This window comes from Podarcis cretensis, assembly GCF_951804945.1.
Source record: "Podarcis cretensis genome assembly, chromosome: 2".
Classification (NCBI taxonomy): domain Eukaryota; kingdom Metazoa; phylum Chordata; class Lepidosauria; order Squamata; family Lacertidae; genus Podarcis; species Podarcis cretensis.
The window spans coordinates 107,504,898-107,525,743 of NC_137171.1; the positions used below are offsets into that span (position 1 = coordinate 107,504,898).

A 20,846-nucleotide genomic window follows, 5' to 3' on the forward strand; every position below is an offset into this window, starting at 1 on the left:
AAGAAATTTCCAAAGAAATTTCCAGGGCTTTTTTTCAGCATGAACTTGCTGGAACCTGGTTCCGGCACCTCTCAGAGGGGCACCATTGCCATTCTAAGAGAACAATGGAGGCATTCATGGTAACTTCCGGCACCTCTTTTTTTCTAGAAAAATAGCACTGGAAATTCCTATACAGTGGAACCTCGGAAGCTGAACTTCTTTGAACTCGAACGTTTCAGCTCCCGAATAGCACTGGAAATTCCTGTACAGTGGAACCTCGGAAGCTGAACGTCTTTGAACTCGAACGTTTCAGCTCCCGAACAATCGAAAACCCGGAAATGATTGTTCCGGTTTTCAAACGATTTCCAGAAGCTGAACATCTGGCGCGGCTTCCGATTGTCTACAGGACGCTGCTGCAGCCAATCAGAAGCCGCGCTTTGGAAGTCGGAACGGACTTCCGGAATGGATTCCGTTCAACTTCCAAGGTACGGCTACTGGTATTAAAGCCAATATTTCTCTTGTTTGTCCACCACCTATTTTTACACCGAATCTCTCATTGTCAGAGACAATTGTGTATTTACAGGCTGGTTACTTAAAAGCTGGCCAGGTTATCATCCATGTTTAATGCCCTGGTTAGCAATTAGTATTTACTGGGAAGGGTTTTTTTTTGGACATGATAGATGGTATCAAGCTGTGCCCAGCCTCATGAACCTTCAATTCCTCTGCACATATACTCTTGCCTCCGAGTTGGCAGCAGTGGGCGCTGCTTAGTGGTCAGATTCGGGGAGCCCTGTTGCGCTCCAGACACAATGGATGCTGATCCCTGTGTTAAGGACTGACAAAGGCAGAGGGCAGCAAGCATGGTTCTTTGTTTTAGCATGTGAGATAGAGCCCTCTTATGACCTAATGGGTCTCTTTCGCTCTCAGCAGTTTTGATCTTCTTTCTCCATGGCTTTGCAACTCTTGCCTTCTGCTGGGTCTCCCAGGGTGCTCCATTTTTCACATCCAAAAGTTATCAATCGTCTGATGGGAAAGAGCCTAGGAGCAAGCTAATTCTGCAGCCTGGCAGTTGTTTTGGGGAAGCAGAAGAGAGACCCGGTCGTCTTTAGAATCTATAGACAATTGATTTGGGCACCGCACGACCCACTAGAGGTCTTCTCAAAGTTCCAAGCCAGAGTGGATTTCTATGTGCAACTCTCCCGGAGTTCCTCCTCAAATTTTTACCAAGCCCGAAGGCATCAAGTCGGCTGCCGCGGTGGAGTTATTGCATGTGGTTTCATAGTCTCCTTTTTCCCCCACTGGAGGCAATACAGACATCTGATTTTCAAAAGCTGGTACCAGGGGTGGCAGGTGTTGCACATCCTAGACATATAGGTGAGGGAAGGATCAGTGGTTACTGGACTGGGAGGGGGGAAGCATGTCCAAAGAGGGGGTGTGGGGTGTTTGTGGTGACCTCTCGGCTCCTGTTCGAAGCTGCAAGATGTGTTCTACAGAGGGAAGCAGCTTTCGACAGCCTCCGAGGGTGGAGATGCGGAAGGAGGCAGCCAGAGAGGGGCAATGCTGGTCAGTGGGGCTTCTCGGGGCAGAAGTGTGGTCCCGTGAGCACTCAGGGACTCGGTGTATACCTGAGCCTGGCATGAGATGACCACCTTGCGGTAGAAGAATTTGGGAGTTCTAGGAAGCCGCCGCCGAGGCCCAGCTCTGGAGCCGCACAGCACTTGCCAACTTGCCATGGCCTTTCCGTTGCAGAAGAGGCGGGGGAGCTTGTGAATTGCAGCCAGGCCTGGGGAGGAACCAATAATAGAGCACGTTGCCTTGATGCTGAGAGACCCCGGAAAGCTCTAAAACGTTCTAAAAAGAGCGTCCCTTCCGCGCAGACGGACGGCCGCTTTTTAGCCATTGGCAGAAAGCAAAAAAACAACAGCCCAAAACAGAATTGTGCAACGGCCTCCAAAATGAGAAGAAAGCCCTGGCCCAGCTCCTTTTGCAACAGCAGGGGAAAGGAAGGGAAGAAACGAGCCCATGCAAAACTCACGGCACTTTAACCCCAACAGCCACTCGCAGGCCCCAAAGCCAAGGCTCAAGAAGCAGCGGTCAATGCAGGGAGGCATGGACATGCCACAACATACCATATACACCACTGAAGAGGCCCACCACAGTGGGCAGGCACCTGACTGAGAACCTGTGGGCTGAAAGACACACTCATCTCAACCTGAGCCCTCCTCAGGGATGAAATGCCTCAACTGTAGGCCACTATGAGCTTAAATGCACAACACACGGTGAAAGGAAGCGATACTTTTGGCAAGAGCTTTGGAGGAGGCTGGTGTCTGATAAAAACGAGACAGTCCAACTGTCTCCATGGTGTTTTATGGGCTGAGCAAAGCTACTTTTTTTTTTTTTTGCATGTTTGCAAACATTAACATTCCCTTCCCCTGTGTTCCAAGTTTGCTGATACCTCTCTGTTGTGCACATGAAGAATAGTGCGTGTGTACTTTGAACACTCCAGTGCTGTATATCGTTATCAGTTCAGGCCTATCATGCAACTGTTAAAGACACAGGCAGTCCCCTTGGAATGGAAATTCAATCACAAGGCAAGTTTCACCTGTTGGGTTCAGTCCATCACACAAGTGTTAAAGGCAAAGGGTATTTTTAAAGAAGACTGGCAAGCCTACAATGGCCTCGGAGGCACAAACCCTATTTGACTGATTATTTTAAGAGGCTATGAAGGCCCAATGGCAAACTCTACCCTTACCAGTACATTCCGGTTCCGTGCGTTATACTCAATTATACTCAGAGTGGATCCGTTGAAATTAACGGACCTACATTAGTAATGGCTATTAATTTCAATGGGAGGAATTCAGCATCACGCTAAAACAAACCTTTTGGCAGTGCAAGCATTTCTGTTTGCTTGACAGAATGACTCCCCCCCCCCCATTTGCTGTTCTGGGGTGGTCCCAACCACACACACCCCCAGCTGATTTTGCGGGGGGGGGGTTGTGGGGGGAGTCCCAATGTGCCAGCAGGAGTCCTTGCACTGGCTATCAATAGCAGAGCTACTTAGTTGGATCCAGCCCAACTTTTAAGTAAAAGTTTAATACAACCCCCAGTATTTATATGGCGAACTGCCTGCTTCTGGCAGGGAGAGGGGCTTGCATGTATCTTTCATGATTGTAACACACAAAAACAATGAATGCCTCAAGAGGGATAAGCAGGAGTCCATTGTGATGATAAGGAATTTCATTAGAGTGAAAAGGGCCAGCTTTAAAAACTTTTTTTTTTTTTCATTAAAGAGCACCCTTACCCATGAATGATATTTAGGATCATGTTAATCGAATACCTTGCACCCGTGCTTAGCTTATGAACACAAGAGGAGCCTGCTGGATCGGGGCCCATCTAAGTTCAGCATTCTGTTCTCATACCACCTCAGCTTGGTCACCTGAATTTTGCTAATCAGTGGCTTATTTGTGCATTCTGCTTCAGTCCTTGAAGAAATATTTGGTATATACTGTTGTACCTTCCTACTTAATTCAACCAAATGGGTGGTTCCTTGACCACAGAAGTTTGACAGAAGGGCAAGAAGTGTGCTGATCCATTAAGAATGGAGACGAAGAACCACAGGGAGGAGGGGAAGTCAAGTACCACCACTCCTCCTCCGTTCAATGCTACCCAAATGGCAGGGACAAAAACAACAGCACAGTAGCAGACAAATCAGTAGCAAGGTAGGGAGGACGGCGAGCCAGGCAGAGACTTGGGAGGATGGTGGTAAATGTCGTATACTGCAGAGCTTGGCTGTGGGTCGCAAGGCAGGGTTGTTCAACTGGCTGTTTGGGCAACCTGCTTGGATGCCCATAGGCTAGCCTTTTGGACCTCCTTGCCTAAATCCCACATGCTTCAGATCTCTAAAGTTGCATAATTTCTTCTGTCTGAGATTCTGCCCGCTCTGTTACAGTGGGCTTGGAACCAAGCAATCCCTACATCAGGAGTCACCAACTTTTGGGTTCTGGGGGGCCCATTGGGAATGTACAGAGAAAGAAACAAAATGGCTGCCGACAGGGGGATAAGGGGAGCACCCATTCACAAAATGGCTGCCATTGTGGGTGTGGCCCATCCCAAAACATCCATTTCAAAGAAGGTCAATGATCCTAAATACAGTCGTACCTTAGATCCCAAACGCCTTGATACTCGGACATTATGGCTCCCAAACACCACAAACCCAGAAGTGAGTGTTCCGGTTTGCAAACGTTCTTTGGAACCTGAATATCCAGTGTGGCTTCTGATTGGCTGCAGGAGCTTCCTGCAGCCAATCAGAAGCCACGCTTTGGTTACTGAATGTTTTGGAAGTTGAATAGACTTCCAGAACGGATTCTGTTCGACTTCTGAGGTACCACTGTATACTCCTGGGAAACTGTATCCTGAGAACCTCCTCTGCCTCCCGGGTGTCCTTGGAATCAAAGTTATTCCCTTCATATCATGGTTTCTCTCCACCTCCCTTAGTCCCTGTGTTGCTCTTGGCTCCTAGCACTTCCCTGCCCACCTTGCCCCCAGCAAAGAGAGCCTTAGTTTTGCCCTCCACACAAATGCCAAAGGCGGTTCATCCGACCTCCTCCTCTGGCCCACCCCCTGCCATCACACACTGTGGCCAACGTTCCTTCAAAGTCCTTTATTGGGATGGAGAGTCTAGCTCTTAAGAAAACATGATTCCCTCTCCATACAACCCCACGTTAAGAAGTGCTGCCCAGACCCTATAAATATATATATGTATCTATTTATATATGTGTAGCATGATTCCACCCTGCAGCGACAAGCCCCGAACGAGGGCTGCTCCTGGGTCAATGGGGGCTCCTGCCCTCCCTCTGCTGCCGCCTTCTGATCATAGACGCTCTGATGGCAGTGAGTTCGGTGGCCGAAGCTAAATCCATGCCCGGGGGGGATGGGGGATTGGGGGGCACAGGTATGCTGTGCATCAAGTTCCGCAGGTGCTGCTGCACCCTGAGCCTCACGGGGTAGGCGGGAGAGAAGGGAGCGCAAGAGGCCGCCAGGTCAGGAGAGAGGGGGAGAGAACCCATTTCCTGCGACCGCATCTTCAACCACAGCTCCCTACCTGGCATCGGGGCTGCCTTGCTGGGCACCGGAGCCACCGCGCTGGCGCCTTTGGGATCCTTGGCCTGGTGGAGGGCGGGCTCCTGGGGGGCTAGGCTCTGGGAGCTGGACGTGGCACAGAGCTGAGCCGGGCCGGACAACTTGCCCCCCGGGACGACCGTGGTGGTAGCCATGCTATGGGCCATCAGCACCTTCCGGTTGCGGGGACCTGCGTTGAGCTTGCTGGGCAGCTTGAACCTTGCGGACGTCGAATCGGGGACCTTGCTGCCGGGCGCCTTCTCCCGGGCTTTGTTCTCCTTCCCAGGAGCTGCAGGCTCGGTCGCCTTGCCGTTGGCGGACGCCCAGCATGGGGTGGGGGCTCGTGGGGTATCCTGGTTACTGCGCCGGTAGATCAGCTTGGGCTTGGGCGGCTGCGGCCCGCTGTTGTTCTTGGTGTCGCTAGGCACGGGGCTTCTCTGGAGCGGAGGCCTCTTGACAGTGGAGCCTTCTACCAAAAGGCTAGTGCCAACGTACTGAGGGATTTCCACAGCTGCCTATGGGGAGATGAGGGAAACAGGGTGAGGCTGCCAAGCCGGACAGCAGGGATTATTGTTGGCCCTGGCTTGCAAAACTGCCACAAGGCTGAGAGAGATATCCTGAGATGGGGCTTCGGGGATACGGTTTCATCGCTGGACACTGAGGTCCAGCTCCGAGGGCCTTCTGGTGGTTCCCTCACTGCGAGAAGTGAGGTTACAGGGAACCAGGCAGAGGGCCTTCTCGGTAGTGGCACCCGCCCTGCGGAACACCCTCCCATCAGATGTCAAGGAAATCAACAACTATCTGACTTTTAGAAGACATCTGAGGGCAGCCCTGTTTAGGGAAGTTTTTAACGTTTGATGTTTTATTGTGTTTTTAATATTCTGTAGGGAGCCACCCAGAGTGGCTGGGGAAACTCAAGCCAGATGGGTTGAGTTTATAATAATAATTTATAATAATAAATTATTATTATTATTATCATCAAGCAGAAATGGTCCCCGGGATGCATCTGTGTCTGGTGCAGAGGAGGCCCAAAGAAGCTGTTCCCAAACTGTGCCCGCATACATGCTACAGCGTGTCTCGAGAGAACCACAAGGGTGCTTGCAAAAAACCGAATTGTTAAAGAGGGCCCTGTGATGCTTCTTCCCGTAAGCCCCCTCCAAGAACAGGTAATTCTGGAGCATCTCTGCACCAGAGTGAAAGAATGATCCAACTCCACCTGATGCAAAGCCACACCAGAATGATCCAGAGGAGACCATCCACTGCAGTTCTGCAGGAGGTACAGTACATTCAGAACAGTGTTTGCTTCCAGTCTGGAAGGCTCATGAGATTTCTGCACTGCATGGGGTTGGACTAGCAACTAGAGGTTGCCAAGCTTGCTCGCTCCACTCACCCATCCTGTCCACCAACCCCTTTGCCAGCTGCCCTTCTCCCACACCAAACCCCACTCTTTTTACATTGCATCCACCCCACGCTCCTCCCTTCACAGTGCATCCCAACCCCAAATGCCTTTTAACAGAGATGCTTCATAACGGCTTGCTAAACCGCTCTGTGAAGTGCCTCTCCTTCCTTCCTGGGCTGCCTGCCACCAGCAGTGCTTCCTTGCTCTCCTGCCTGCGTTCGTCACACTGGAGTTGGCATGGTCACCTGCTGGTGGCCACGTGAACTACAAAGCACGACAACAGCCTTAGGTTTCTATATATATAGGAAGAAAGGGGAAGTCTGTGTGTGGTGCCGCCTCCCAACCAATCAAGGCACACTCCGTAGAGAAGAAACTCAGGGCTGCTTCGAGGTCCTGTCCCATTCCATGAGGCACTGAAGACAGCTCTGAATGAGCTCCCTTAGCTTTCTGTTGGCCATTCCTGCCAGCTGGCTCCTCAGGTACCTAATCAGCCTGCAAACCCTCAGTGCAGAAAGGATGAGCCATCTGCATTGAAGGCTACCAGATGGTGGCAGAGCAAGAACCCAAAGGAAAGGGAGGCAGAGCCAGTGCAAGGCAAATCAGGCAGACTGGGGAGATGCTTTATCCAAGCAGCTAATCCCAGTCCCTGAGGCTAAGGCCGCTGGGCCCTGTGCACTAACCTGTTTGTAGATGAGCTCAAAGTCTCCCGTGTTGCAGTTGCGGTCGTACTTGCGATCGATGACCACACGCAAGGTGTCCTCCTGCACGCTGGCGCAAAGGCGGGTAGTGATGGCAGTGGAGGCTGCCATGGTGGGGCTGGCATTGATCTCAATCAGCCACGGCTGGTAATCTTCTCCAAAGAGGAAGTCTGCGCCGTAGAGCTCAAAGCTGTTCTTGCGGAATTCCACCAAGTCCTGCGAGGTCTGCATGGCGTGAATGATGGCGGCCTTCATGCCGGGCACAATCACCGTGGACCACGCCTCGGGGGCCCCCATCTGTCGCAGGTGGGCCTGGAACTGCTCGGACGACCACATGTTGTCGCGGGGGAGCTCAGAGTGGCGGTTCAGCGAGTTCTCGTAGTGCTTCTGAATGGAGTTGTTGCACAGGTGAATGGAGCTGGGTTGGAGAGGAGGGTAAGATCAGTCCACAAGGGGCGGGGGTTAGGTGCATCGGGCAACAATACAGGATTGGGACCCGGGAGGTGTGTGTTCCATCCCTGCTAAGCCACAATAGGAACACAGAAAATCAGCCCATCTTGCTCAGCGTCATCTATAGGGGCAAGAGTGCAGCGGCACTCAAGGATTTTGGAAAGGAGGCTTTCCCAGCCTTACCAGGAGATTCTGGGGACTGAACATGGCACCTCTTTCATGCAAAACAGAGGCTCGCCCACTGAGCTGCTCCCCATTCTCAACTCCTTCCCGTCTACGGTGATCAGGGATACTGTTATGTACTGAGTTGAATAGGATCCGAAATGCAGCAGTCTGATTGGTCCTAGAACAATAGGCTCCAAAATGCAGCAGTCTGATTGGTCCTAGAAAAATAGGATTCAGAATGCAGCAGTCTGATTGGTCTGTAGGAGCCACCCAATCCAGCTCCAGATGGAAGTGAATACACAACCTGATTGGCCTACAGGAGAATTCCAGAATTAGCCAATCACGTGCAGCCCATTGTGTAAATAATGTATATAAAGCAGATACTTTGGGGGAACTTTCATTCCTCCTCCCACCATGAGCTGAATAAAGAGAATGAAATCCACTCTCGACTCCGAGTATATTTCAGATACTTCTTCCCTGTACGTGCTGCTGTCAAAGAAGCCTCATTCTGCATTCTAAAGAAGCCCTGTTCACAAGAGCTCTGCCCCCGACGGCTGACTTACCAGTGTGGTAACCACAGTACTTCTTGGGCATTTCTCCCCTGCTAGGCTCCAGCAAAGCGCAAGGCATGACTGCTCTGCATTGCTCTGCATTCTCCCTTTCCCAGAAACCTCATCTCCCTCTACTTTAGCCCCACAGCACCCTCGTGGCTCTCTGAACAAGCCCTATCTTCATCCCTCCCCGAAATACTCCTTATTACTTACAACCACACCCAGGCTCCCAACTCTTTTTTCATGCTCATACTAGATATTCACTCCTCCTCCACCAGTTCTTTTTTCCTTTCTCCCACCCTCCATTTCTTCTCCACCCTCAGTTGCCCTCTCTTGGGGCTCTCCAAGATATTCAGTGGCCAGCTACCGTCACACGCCTTTCCCCGGTTACATTATGCTGGTCAAGTTGCTTTGGCAATGTTTGCAGAGCACGCTGGTCTGCACGAGAGCGCTGATTTATTTAATTTCACGCAACAGATTTCTCACCTGCTCGTCAGGGCACATTGCACTCACAAGGTGCCTTACCAAGAGAGATTTAAAACATACACACACAAAAACATATATGGAGCTTCCAAAGGTTTCAAGCAGGTCTGCAATCTGTTTAAATGGTCAGAGCTGTAGTTCACAAACTATTTACCCGGGAATAATACAGTGGTACCTCAGGTTAAGTACTTAATTCGTCCCAGAGGTCCGTACTTAACCTGAAACTGTTCTTAACCTGAAGCACCACTTTAGCTAATGGGGCCTCCAGCTGCTGCCGCGCCACCGGAGGACAATTTCTGTTCTCATCCTGAAGCAAAGTTTTTAACCTGAAGCACTATTTCTGGGTTAGCGGAGTCTGTAACCTGAAGCGTATGTAACCTGAAGCATATGTAACCTGAGGTACCACTGTAACTGGGATGATCCTCCAGAATTTAGAAGAGCGCAGAAAGCTGCCTTATACTGTCAGGCCAATGGTCCACCTAGCTCTGTATTGTCAGCACAGACCGGCAGCAGCTCTTCATGGATTCAGGCTGGAGAGATTCTCAATCCCACCTGGAGATGCCAATGCATAAGCCTGAGACCATTCTGCATGCAAGGCAGATGCTCTTCTGTGGCTCTGCGGTCCTCATGGGGCATCAACGAGACTATCAATGAAACTTGACATGAGCCAACAGTGTGATGCGGCAGCTAAAAAAGCCAATGCAATTCTGGGCTGCATCAATAGGAGTATTGCATCTAGATCAAGGGAAGTAATAGTGCCACTGTATTCTGCTCTGGTCAGACCTCACCTGGAGTACTGTGTCCAGTTCTGGGCACCACAGTTCAAGAAGGACACTGACAAACTGGAACGTGTCCAGAGGAGGGCAACCAAAATGGTCAAAGGCCTGGAAACGATGCCTTATGAGGAACGACTAAGGGAGCTGGGCATGTTTAGCCTGGAGAAGAGGAGGTTAAGGGGTGATATGATAGCCATGTTCAAATATATAAAAGGATGTCACATAGAGGAGGGAGAAAGGTTGTTTTCTGCTGCTCCAGAGAAGCGGACACGGAGCAATGGTTCCAAGCTACAAGAAAGAAGATTCCACCTAAAGATTAGTTAGAACTTCCTGACAGTAAGAGCTGTTTGACAGTGGAATTTGCTGCCAAGGAGTGTGGTGGAGTCTCCTTCTTTGGAGGTCTTTAAGCAGAGGCTTGACAACCATATGTCAGGAGTGCTCTGATGGTGTTTCCTGCTTGGCAGGGGGTTGGACTCGATGGCCCTTGTGGTCTCTTCCAACTCTATGATTCTATGATTCTATGATTCTATTTAAGACTGTGAGTGGCATGCACAGAACAAAGTAGCAGCATCCCTCTTTCTCTCTCTCTCTCTCTCTCTCTCTCTCTCACACACACACACACACACACTCATCAACCACACACATACAGCTGTATCCAGCCGTGGAGAAGATAAGCAATGCAACACTCACGTGTCCAGTTTGTGTAGGGAAAAGGGCTGCGTGGAGAAGCGGATGTAGCTATGCTGGTAGAACCAGATGGTCAGTGGGTTCCAGTCAGTCACCAGGAACCACTGGCGCAGATCAAACTTGGTGCCAAAGATGAGCAAGGGGGTCTCAATGTATTTCTGCACCACCCACTTGCCGTCCTTTACGATCATGGGGTCGCAGTCCACTAGCTTCACTATCTCCTCCAAGCGGTCCATGCACATGATGCCTGTTGGGAAACAAACAAGCAAACAAAAGCCCTCACGGTCATGACAGACCCACGTCCCTTCCTTGCTATCAGAGCAGTTCAGAGCAAAGCGAAAAGCTCAGGCACCCTTTCTGCAGAATCCAGGCTAGGTAGACAACACCCTTTCCACAGCCGATGCATCGGAGATGGCAAGAGACACAAAGTGCATGTTTTGTGTTACTGGTGTCCAACCTCCACTCAACAAAGAGAACTTCTAGGGTGGCTGTGAAACTCCCAAAGGTGGCAGTCATATCACACCAGGATCAGGAGCCCTGCATAACCAGGTGGTCATCAGGTTGTCGTGGCAGGACTAACATAATGCATTTTTATCTTTGGCAGCAACAACGAAAAACGGTTCCAGAAAGGGCCTAGGGTTGCCATATTTTAAAAAGTGAAAATCTGGACATGAAAGTTTAATGAAGAAGAAGAAGAGGAAGAGGAGTTTGGATTTGATATCCCGCTTTATCACTACCTGAAGGAGTCTCCAAGCGGCTAACATTCTCCTTTCCCTTCTTCCCCCACAACAAACACTCTGTGAGGTGAGTGGGGCTGAGAGGCTTCAGAGAAGTGTGACTGGCCCAAGGTCACCCAGCAGAAGAGAACCCGGTTCACCAGATTACAAGTCCATTCTTAACCACTACACCACAGTGGTGAAAATCACCAAAATCTACACTACCGACGGGCTGCCATTTCCACTCGAGGGCCGAATACTGGCTATGTCCAGGAAATTCTGGATGTATGGCAACCCTAAGAAAGGCTAACAAATGTCAATGATAGGAAAGGATCTGCCTTTGGGCTTACGCGATCTGAAAGTCACAACACAAAAAAGGGAAAGTGTTCTGGAGTGAAGGGGGGGGGAGGACAAACCCTTTGTCTCTCACCCTATAAGGCTGGTTCATAGTTGGGGTTAACTCTGAGCAACCTCAGTCTGCCACTAGAACAGGCTGCATTCACTGCAGTAAGCAAGTCCCTTTTCAGTTGGCCATCACTGTCTCATTTGATTGTGTGAACTCAATAGAGAGGCCTAAAAAACCCTCCTCACGTTTCAGCTGCTGGGTGTCAAGACACTACACCCTCTCCTCTCTATGCCTGCTGGGTGAGGGCTGCACCAGTTGTGCACAGTGCCTTAGCAAGCAAGATTTTTTAATAACAGCAAACTCAAGAAGGGCACAATAGGGATGTTGTCAGGGTGCCACTGCTCAGGAAGAAGCCCAGCGTGAACAAGGCCTTTGCCAAGTCCATTTTTCCCCAGTCTCCCCCTTATATGCTCTTCTGGATCATCAAAGCACCACTTCTCTCACCTCTGCCCCGGGACTTGGCTCCTGGCTTCACAATCCATATGTTCCTGTCCCCTTCCATGTCCAGCTGCGGGACGACCTTGGACAGTCGCTGAAGGACGTCTTCGCACCGCTCGACGTGGGCACCCGTCTGCACCATCTGTGCCCCCTCGCTGCAAACACAAAGACTCAGAGCAAGGACCCCACCCATTCTCCTGCCAGCACAATCTGCTTGGTTGGGACAGGCAGCTATTCTAGAAACTAGCTGTTGTATCAGACTCAACCGCAGCTTTATCTAGAAATTGGCACTGTTATGACCGTGATGAATCTCAGAATATGGCCTCCTAATGGACCATTTCACCATAAACAGATTTACAGCCCTTACAGTCGCAGAGGGAACTCATGGCTCTCTAGATATTATTAGACTCTAATGGGGTGGAGCTGTGCGTTAAACCACAGAGCCTAGGGCTTGCCGATCAGAAGGTCGGTGGTTCGAATCCCCGCAAAGGGGTGAGCTCCCGTTGCTCGGTCCCTGCTCCTGCCCACCTAGCAGTTTGAAAGCACGTCAAAGTGCAAGTAGATAAATAGGAACCACTCCGGCGGGAAGGTAAACAGCGTTTCCGTGCAGTGCCCTGATTCGCCAGAAGCGGCTTAGTCATGCTGGCCACATGACCTGGAAGTTGTACACTGGCTCCCTCGGCCAATAAAGTGAGATGAACGCCGCAACCCCAGAGTCGGTCATGACTAGACCTAATGGTCAGGGGTCCCTTTACCTTTACAGTGGTGCCTTGCAAGACGAAATTAATCCATTCCGTGAGGCTCTTCGTATAGCGGTTTTTTCGTCTTGCGAAGCAAGCCCATTGACAGCTTAGTGGATTAGCGCTATTAGCGGTTTAGCGGCTTTTAGCGATCAGCTGTTAAGCGGCTTATCAGCGGATCAGCTGATAAGCGGCTTAGGAAAAGGGGGGGGAAAGGGGAAAAAACCCGCAGGAACTCGCAAGACATTTTCGTCTTGCGAAGCAAGCCCATAGGGAAATTTGTTTTGCGAAGCGCCTCCAAAACGGAAAACCCTTTTGTCTAGCGGGTTTTCCGTCTTGCGAGGCATTCGTCTTGCGGGACACCACTGTACCTTTTAACGCCTATCAGCCACAGCCAGCATGGCCAACATGCCGAGGGATTGTGGGCAGTATCCGACAATATAGTTCCATTTGCGTAAGGACTTCTGGCTGCATCACGAACTCCCCCCCTTCCCCTATGCACCCCCTAAATCTGTTCTTGGGGTTCTCCCAACCCTCCGGAGGATATTTGGAGAGAGTGTAGAAGCAGGAGAGGAGAGAAAGTCCTTGTGCTGATGGAACTACTTCAATGGGATACCACCCTATAGGCGTTTAGCCCAACAACACAGAGTAGGCTGTAGGTTCCCCATGCCTGGGCTTGGGATACGTGAGCATTTTCAACCACAACGTCTCAGGTGCTATAGAGCACCTGGGAAAACCTTCCAGGTGGCTCCGATTTCAGTACCCAACTGCAATCCCTTCCTCTCTCCATTGTTTCCCATGCCTAGGGCCTTCATACTCAGGTCCGACAGTCATTTCCCTTCACTCTTTCAGACACAGGCCCCAAATTTATCGTCCCCAGTTTGTGATGATTAAAAACAAAGCAAAAACAAAGAGAGAGAGAGATTAAGAGCATAAGCATGTAAAGATGAGCAAAACTGCCTAATTCACGTAACACAATTCACATAACCTACATAACAAATTTCTGCATGGACACTTCTCAGTCTGCTGATTCCTGCAAAAATTCGTTTGAAAATAGAGCAACATTTCCAGCTCTCACAATTGTGAAGGAAATGAAAGGTGTTCAAGGAGTTTCTGCTCAAAGAAAAAAATCCAGGTTTAATCTGGCAGGACCTTCCAGTAGTCAGGGAATAAGAATTTCTTTACACAATACAAACCCCAGTCCTTCCCTCAAATTCCCCATTAAGTCCCTGTATCTTCCTCTACATACCCAGTTGCTGTAATCCTGATAGGTGTAGTTTATTCCCCTGTTTGTGTTAGAAGATTGTCCCTTCAGAGTTTATGTAGGCTGCCCTCGTGCCATCGTGATCACATGAACCCAATTCCCAAGGATGCTCAGAGGGGGGAGGAAGGGCAGGAAGAGAGCAAGGAGGAAGGAGAAAGGCAGGGGCTGCAGAGAAGATAACGACACAAAGTTTGTGGTTCATTCCTGCCCAGTGTGTCCTCTTTTGTCAGGGGCAAGCTACAAAACCAAGCGCCCTAAATGCAAAATCTGTATGTGCGTCAAAAACCTTCTTTCCTAAAATGATTCTGCAAAAAAATAAAGTGGGGCGACAAATATTGCTAAACTGAAATGAGCACATACACACACAACAGGTTGCACCCAGGTGCTGTCCGTGCATAAACAGAATGGACTTCTACTTGTGAAACATTATTTCAGCTTCCACTGCCTACCTCCAGCCTTCTGAATACCCTCAAATAAAGTTTTTTGGGGGGAGCTTTGAGAGCGGGGTGGAGAGACGAGAGGAAGACATAGTCTCCTTGCCTAAGTTAAAGTCAACTTGGTGGAGTCCACTCTATGCAAATGGGCACAAATTTGCCCAAAGATCCAGTTCTGAAATTGGGGCTTTCCAGGTTCAAGAACAGATGGTTTTGCTGTGTGGTATATTCTAGGATCTCCTATACTTACTGGGCTAGCTGGTAGTAGCCATGTAGAAACTTTTCCCAGTGTGACTTTTTCATTAGCAAAGGAGAACCGGATTCTCTGTCAATGTCCTGGTGCCTCAAGCTGCTCATGTGTTCCTCGCAGGCATGTATCGCAGTCTCAATCAGCTGGGATGAGAGCAGGACCCCTTTCTTCCGGCTGGTGTACTGCTTGACTTTGGAAAACGAAGGGTTGTTGAGCCAGTTATGCAAGGCACACAAAGCAAGACTGCCTGAGATACTGTTTCTGCTGCTCCCTGTAAATCACAAACCTTCCAACTTTTCTCCCATGAAAATAGGGGCATTCTATTCAATTACGATAATAATTTTACTATTTATACACCACCCGTCTGACTGGGTTGCCCAAGCCACTCTGGGTGGCTTCCAACATTTATATACCGTATTTTTTGCACCATAACACTCACTTTTTTCCTCCTAGAAAGTAAGGGGAAATGTCTGTGCATGTTATGGAGGGAATGCCTACGGGTGGCATGCCTATGGATTTTCCTCCTCTAAAAACTACTTGCGTGTTATGGTTGGGTGTGTGTTATAGAGCGAAAAATACGGTACATATACATACCCACCCACCCACACACACCCACACAAAACTTCCCTATACAGTAGTACCTTGGGTTAAGTACTTAATTCGTTCCGAAGGTCTGTTCTTAACCTGAATCTGTTCTTAACCTGAAGCACCACATTAGCTAATGGGGCCTCCTGCTGCTGCTGCACCGCCGGAGCACGATTTCTGTTCTCGTCCTGAAGCAAAGTTCTTAAACCAAGGTACTATTTCTGGGTTAGCGGAGTCTGTAACCTGAAGCGTATGTAACCCGGGGTACCACTGTACAGGGCTGCTGCCATATAGCTCAAGAGTCACATAACGCCACATCTTCCAACATTTCTCCAAAGAAAACAGGGACGTCCTAAAGAAAAGTGGGACATTTCAGGATCAAATCAGAAACCAGGATGGTTTCCATAAATCCAGGACTGTCCCTGAAAAATAGGGACACTAGTGGAGTGTCTGAAATCAAAGCAACACACACACACAAACAGTCACAAACAGAGACCTAGGTCTTTTTTACAAACAGATTCCCAGTTGTCAGGGTCTGGCTGGACACTGAGGAGTGGTGGTTGGAAACTGACTTGGAAAAAGTGATCTGGGGGAGCCAAAAAGCTACACCCACCCACCCAGCTCACTTCAGATAAAGAAACTCCATAGTACTTCTTTCTTAGGACATTTTCACATGGAAGACTTGAAGCAAGCTCATGCTTCAGTTAGTTTCTGATCTAATCTCCATTGGAAAGAAAGTTCATTTGCATGTCAAACACCCCTACTCCATTCTCTCTTCTTACACAGAGGAGACCAGCCCAACCATAGACAAGAGAAGGATCACTCCGCTGTGAAATATACCTTAGAGAAAAAGCCACAGGGCTAATTTTGGAGGTAGCCCATAGCCCCTTCTCAATAGTCTTCCCTAGAACACAACTGATGGCATTAGCAAAAATTTAAAGAGAAAGGCAATTTATCACACGTTCTGCTCTCCCATCCAGGACCTTTTCCAGGTACTCACTGGAGACGGCAGTAGAGAAATCTCTGTGGCTGTTCCTTTTTTGAACACACAGCTCCTACTGCTTACCTGGAGTCTCTGGGAAATTTGGGGGCTCATTCTGATTAGCATCCAGTCTTGTCATGTTAGGTTCATTCCAGTATCGTTTCACCACCACTTTGAGAAGGCTCCTGGCCGCAGTCAGCTGGAAATCCTCTACCATAAAAGGGAGGAAGGGCACATAATTCTCTAGTGAGAATCCAGAGCGGGGAGGAAAGGAACCCCTAAACCAGTGTTTCCCAACCTTGGGCCTCCAGCTGTTTTTGAACTACAACTCCCATCATCCCTGACTAGCAAGACCAGTGGCAAGGGATGATGGGAATTGTAGTTCAAAAACAGCTGGAGGCCCAAGGTTGGGAAACACTGCCCTTAACTATCCTCCTTCCTCAACTGACATTTGGGGGGAACCATTCCATCCAGCTGCCTCAGTGGAGGAGATGAGAAGCAGGGCTTGTTTCATTAGCTTTGCTGGAGGCCCAGTTCCATCAGGTGTCTCCTGCCCCTGATTTGTGCCAGCTGGTCATCATATTTAGAAACTGATGCCTGAATTTTTATTTACCTCTTCCCTCCCTCTTGTCCTTGCATGTTGTGTTGTTTTTTTTTTTTTTAAATAAGCCTGTAGGTAGGGACTGTTATGTTTTGATTGCAGCAGCTTAGGTAAAGGTAAAGGGACCCCTGACCATTAGGTCCAGTCGTGGCCGACTCTGGGGTTGCGGCGCTCATCTCACTTTATTGGCCGAGGGAGCCGGCGTACAGCTTCCGGGTCATGTGGCCAGCATGACTAAGCCGCTTCTGGGGAACCAGAGCAGCACACGGAAATGCTGTTTACCTTCCTGCCCGAGAGGTACCTATTTATCTACTTGCACTTTGACAAGCTTTCAAACTGTGTTGTTTTTTAAAAACTGTGTTGTTTACCTTCCTGCCCGAGAGGTACCTATTTATCTACTTGCACTTTGACGTGCTTTCAAACTGTGTTTTTTAGGACTTCCGGGTTGGCGATTCCAGCAATGGCTGAATTCCTCTGATCGGGAGGAATTTGCTTCGTGGAAATTAGGGTCTGGCCGCCACGGCGAAGGCGGGGACCCACCAAAAATCACAGGCGGGAGAAGCCTGTGAACGTGGGATTCGGCTGGCACCTTTTGCGCCTCCCCTACTCGCAGGGAAACCCGGTTTCGGGGGTCCGGAGCGACGTGGGGTGAGTGGCGTGGTGCTGCGAATTGACTGCTTCTTTCACGGAGTGAAGCCGCATAGCTGTTGCCGGAGAGTGCTGACTTTTTCCTGTGGACAATTTGATCTTAAAACAACTACCCGTGAGGAGAACGGAAAATTGGATTTTTAAACGTCTTAATTTGGCACCGAAACGGGGAGGTTTAAAACAGGAAGTCCGCCTTCCCCTTTTGTAAATAGACTGAAGCAAAGAGGCTGCAAGCTAAAGTCTCGGAAAGTCTTCTGTAAAGGATTAAACTTCCATCGGTTAAAATCATTAAACCCCCCCTTGGAAGCAGGAGAAGAGGGGGGAAATTTTGGATCGCGTAAGCCTGCAGGAGCGAGAGCGAAGAAAGATAAATTATCACCGCTTTGAACCTGGAAACGGGCTGCTAGCAAGATTGATGTTTTGGGAAAGTTCATTGACTGTGAATAAAACGTATGTGGACAGATAGCTAAATAAGAGAAATATATTGTTTCCATTGTTTCCTTCTGCGTTTAAAAAGGAGTAAAAGTAACTGAAAATCGAAACTAATTTTGTTGCTTGAACTGTGTTTAAAAGGATTGATGCAAATAGAAATTGTTTCCCTCTAGAGGGAAACTGTTACAGGAGTGGAGCTGGGGGAATTACCAGCTGCAGAGATAAAAAACTGTGAGAACCAGGGATTGACCTTGGATTGGTAAGAATGTTGACAGAAGAAGCCTTAGTGATTGCATTATGCAAGATAAGTGCTTCATTGGAACAGCTTCATAAGAAGACGGATGTGATGACTATTAAAATTGACAATTTGGGACAAAAAGTGACTGATTTGGGACAAAAAGTGAATATCTATACAGAAACTATTCAGGAATTGTTTCAGGAATCTACTTTGACATGGCAAATTGTTGAGAAGGCAAGGGAGAAAGTTGTTGTTAACCTAAAGTAATACAAGTGGAGAGAGCCCCAGTTTTACAGAGGCAATTTGATGAATATAAGTTGTTGCCTTCTATGACTGAATTTAGAGAAAGTCAGATTTTGAGGATTGGAGCCCTGCTTGGATTTGAGAAGGAAAGTTGGATAGATTCCCCCATGCAGGGATGTACTGACCTTTGGGATTTGGACTTGGGCCAGGAGGAGATTGGAGTTGTGGGGACTTTCAGTTTTGGAGGGATTTTGAAACACGTCCTGAAACATCTTTTGGACTTTAGTGCTAACTAGGGAGATTTGGCTGACCTGTCGAGAAGGATTAAAAATATTGCTAGGTTGGAGCCTCCCCGAGATCTACTCCTCGGCATCAAAGGAAGGAAACTAAGAACAAGATCAGCAGAAGACAAAGTAAAGTGCATGTATAAATATGAAGAAGATCTGCAGAAGGGACTTGGAAAAGAGTTAAGAGCCTCGGACAGAAGATCACCAGGTTGATGGACCATATGGAATAGACGGAAAGGACTGGCAGAATCCGAGACCAGGGAGAAGAGACGGTGGAAGAAGATTGGAAAAAGTTTAAAGTTTATTTATAGAAATATTGTAAAATTAATGAGTGTTAGAAAAATGTTGGAATGAAATTATATGGCTTTAGTAGAAATGTTATAAGGAGTTAAGTATAAATAAGTATTATGGTATTAATGGAAGATAAGGTTAAAATAAGTTAAGATAATTATATGACAGAAAATAGAGAAAGAGGGAAAGGAATTGCTGAAATAATTAATAGAAGTGGAATACAAAAAGGGAGGCGAGAGGAGGTCGATGAAACGAGGGAATGAAAGATAGGGCATTGAAACGGTATGATGTATGTTTTTTAATTTTTCTATGTTTAGTTTAATGTGTTAATGTTGTGTTATATATTGTATTGTATTGTATTGTATTGTATTGTATTGTATTTCTTTTGCCTTTTTTCCTTTTTCCTTTTTTCTTCTTTTTTTTCTTCTTTTTTTTGTAAGGTTTAAAAGTAATAAATATTATTTTTTAAAAAACTGTGTTTTTTCAAAAAAATTAAGCCTGCAGGTAGGGACTGTTCTGTTTTGATTGAAGCAGCTTACATACAATCAAAACAGACTTCCTACTGCACTAAGACATACCATCAAAGTAGAAAGTATATCCCAAAACATGGTGGTCCTTTACTCTGGGATAAGGCATCTCTCATCCCGAGAGCAGGGAAAGCAAGGAGCCCATTGTGCTAGAGTCATGGAGTTCCCTTCTCTTTCCCACCCCACCAAAGGAGAGCATTGTGAACAGTTCTCACCAATAAAGGCATGCTTTTCATCTTCAGCTCCAAGGCGGTAACAACGTGGGAAAAAGGTATCGGCATCAGCCTGGTCAAACCACGGCAGGTTTCGCAGGTTCAGACACAGCCCTACCTGAGAAAGAAGGGATGGATGCCTTTGCAGCGGCTGAATTTCCCAAGTCTCCAAAGCACACATACACAAGCTGGTTGGGCCCAGATCCTGCAGATTCCTTTTCCCAACTCGGAGCGCCATTCGCACTCTGCTAGTGTGGCCCAGACGTTCAAGAAGCAAAAACTCTGCCCACCTTGGTGGTGAAGGTGCCCGCCTTGGCATAGTGGTTCATCATCTGATCTTTGCGCAGGAGGCGGCAGTCAATGACATCACGCCGGTTGGTCCAGATGAAATAGGGGATCTGATTGCGAACCAACCTTGACTGCCAGGGAAAGAGGAAGGGTGAAAAGTAAACATGGAAGCCTAGTGAAACAGTACAGAAGCTGGTTACAACAACAACAACAACAACAACAACAAGGTAGGTGGGGGGGAACTGGGTGCAGGTGACAGATCTGTTGTTGGGAAAGGTGTCCAGATCCAATTCAAAATGCTGGTTTTGACCGTTATATGGCCTTATATGGTTCGGGACCATTATACCTAAAAACTGATACCCTGAGATCATCATCTGAAGCCCTTCTCTGCATACCACCTCCAAGGGAAGTCTGGAGGGTGCCAATGGCCAGACAGGTCTTTTCTGTAGTAGCTCCCATTTATGGAATGTTCTCTTTAGGGAGGCTTATCTGGCATTAACCTTGTCATCTTTTTTTGGCGCCAGGTGAAGACATTTCCCCCCAGAACATTTGGGCAGCCCTAACAATATGGTGTTGCACTGTTAAATATTTTTAAAATAATGTTCATATTACTGTTTTTGTTTTCATTTGACTGTAAATCACTTAAGGATCTTTTTCTATTTGAGAAGTGATGTATAAATGGAAAGAACCCAAATCCTGAATAAATTTAGGTGATGCTAAAGAACACAAGGAGGGGGTCTATGATGATCAAACAGGCAGCATGTGTATTGCAGTGGTTAGAAAGTCTGATTAGGATTGAGGAGACCCAAATTCACATCTCTACAAAGCCATATAGCTCACTGGGTCACCTTGGTCCAGTCACTAGCTACTATTTTTCCCTCCCTCCCGCCCTCCCTCCCGCCCTCCTTCCCTCCCTCCCAGAACTTCCCTCAGCTCCTCTCTCTGGTTTCTTTGCACA

At 48.2% G+C, this 20,846-nt stretch overlaps 1 protein-coding gene across 3 annotated transcripts in view; it reads right to left on the reverse strand.

Moving 5' to 3' along the window:
• Nucleotides 1-831: 831 nt before the first annotated feature.
• The window catches only part of TTLL3 (tubulin tyrosine ligase like 3), a 30,914-nt gene continuing 10,899 nt past the window's right edge, over nucleotides 832-20,846 (reverse strand). For all 3 annotated transcript variants that reach the window (XM_079959656.1, XM_079959654.1, XM_079959655.1), the window contains exons 8-17: nucleotides 19,891-20,019; nucleotides 19,604-19,718; nucleotides 16,206-16,331; nucleotides 14,555-14,744; nucleotides 11,873-12,021; nucleotides 10,310-10,553; nucleotides 7,177-7,612; nucleotides 5,081-5,612; nucleotides 1,605-1,762; nucleotides 832-1,341 (exon numbers count right to left, since the gene is read on the reverse strand). In XM_079959656.1, coding sequence (XP_079815782.1) covers nucleotides 1,192-1,341; nucleotides 1,605-1,762; nucleotides 5,081-5,612; nucleotides 7,177-7,612; nucleotides 10,310-10,553; nucleotides 11,873-12,021; nucleotides 14,555-14,744; nucleotides 16,206-16,331; nucleotides 19,604-19,718; nucleotides 19,891-20,019 — 2,229 coding nt within the window. In that variant the 3' untranslated portion in view covers nucleotides 832-1,191. The remainder of the gene's footprint in view (nucleotides 1,342-1,604; nucleotides 1,763-5,080; nucleotides 5,613-7,176; nucleotides 7,613-10,309; nucleotides 10,554-11,872; nucleotides 12,022-14,554; nucleotides 14,745-16,205; nucleotides 16,332-19,603; nucleotides 19,719-19,890; nucleotides 20,020-20,846) is intronic.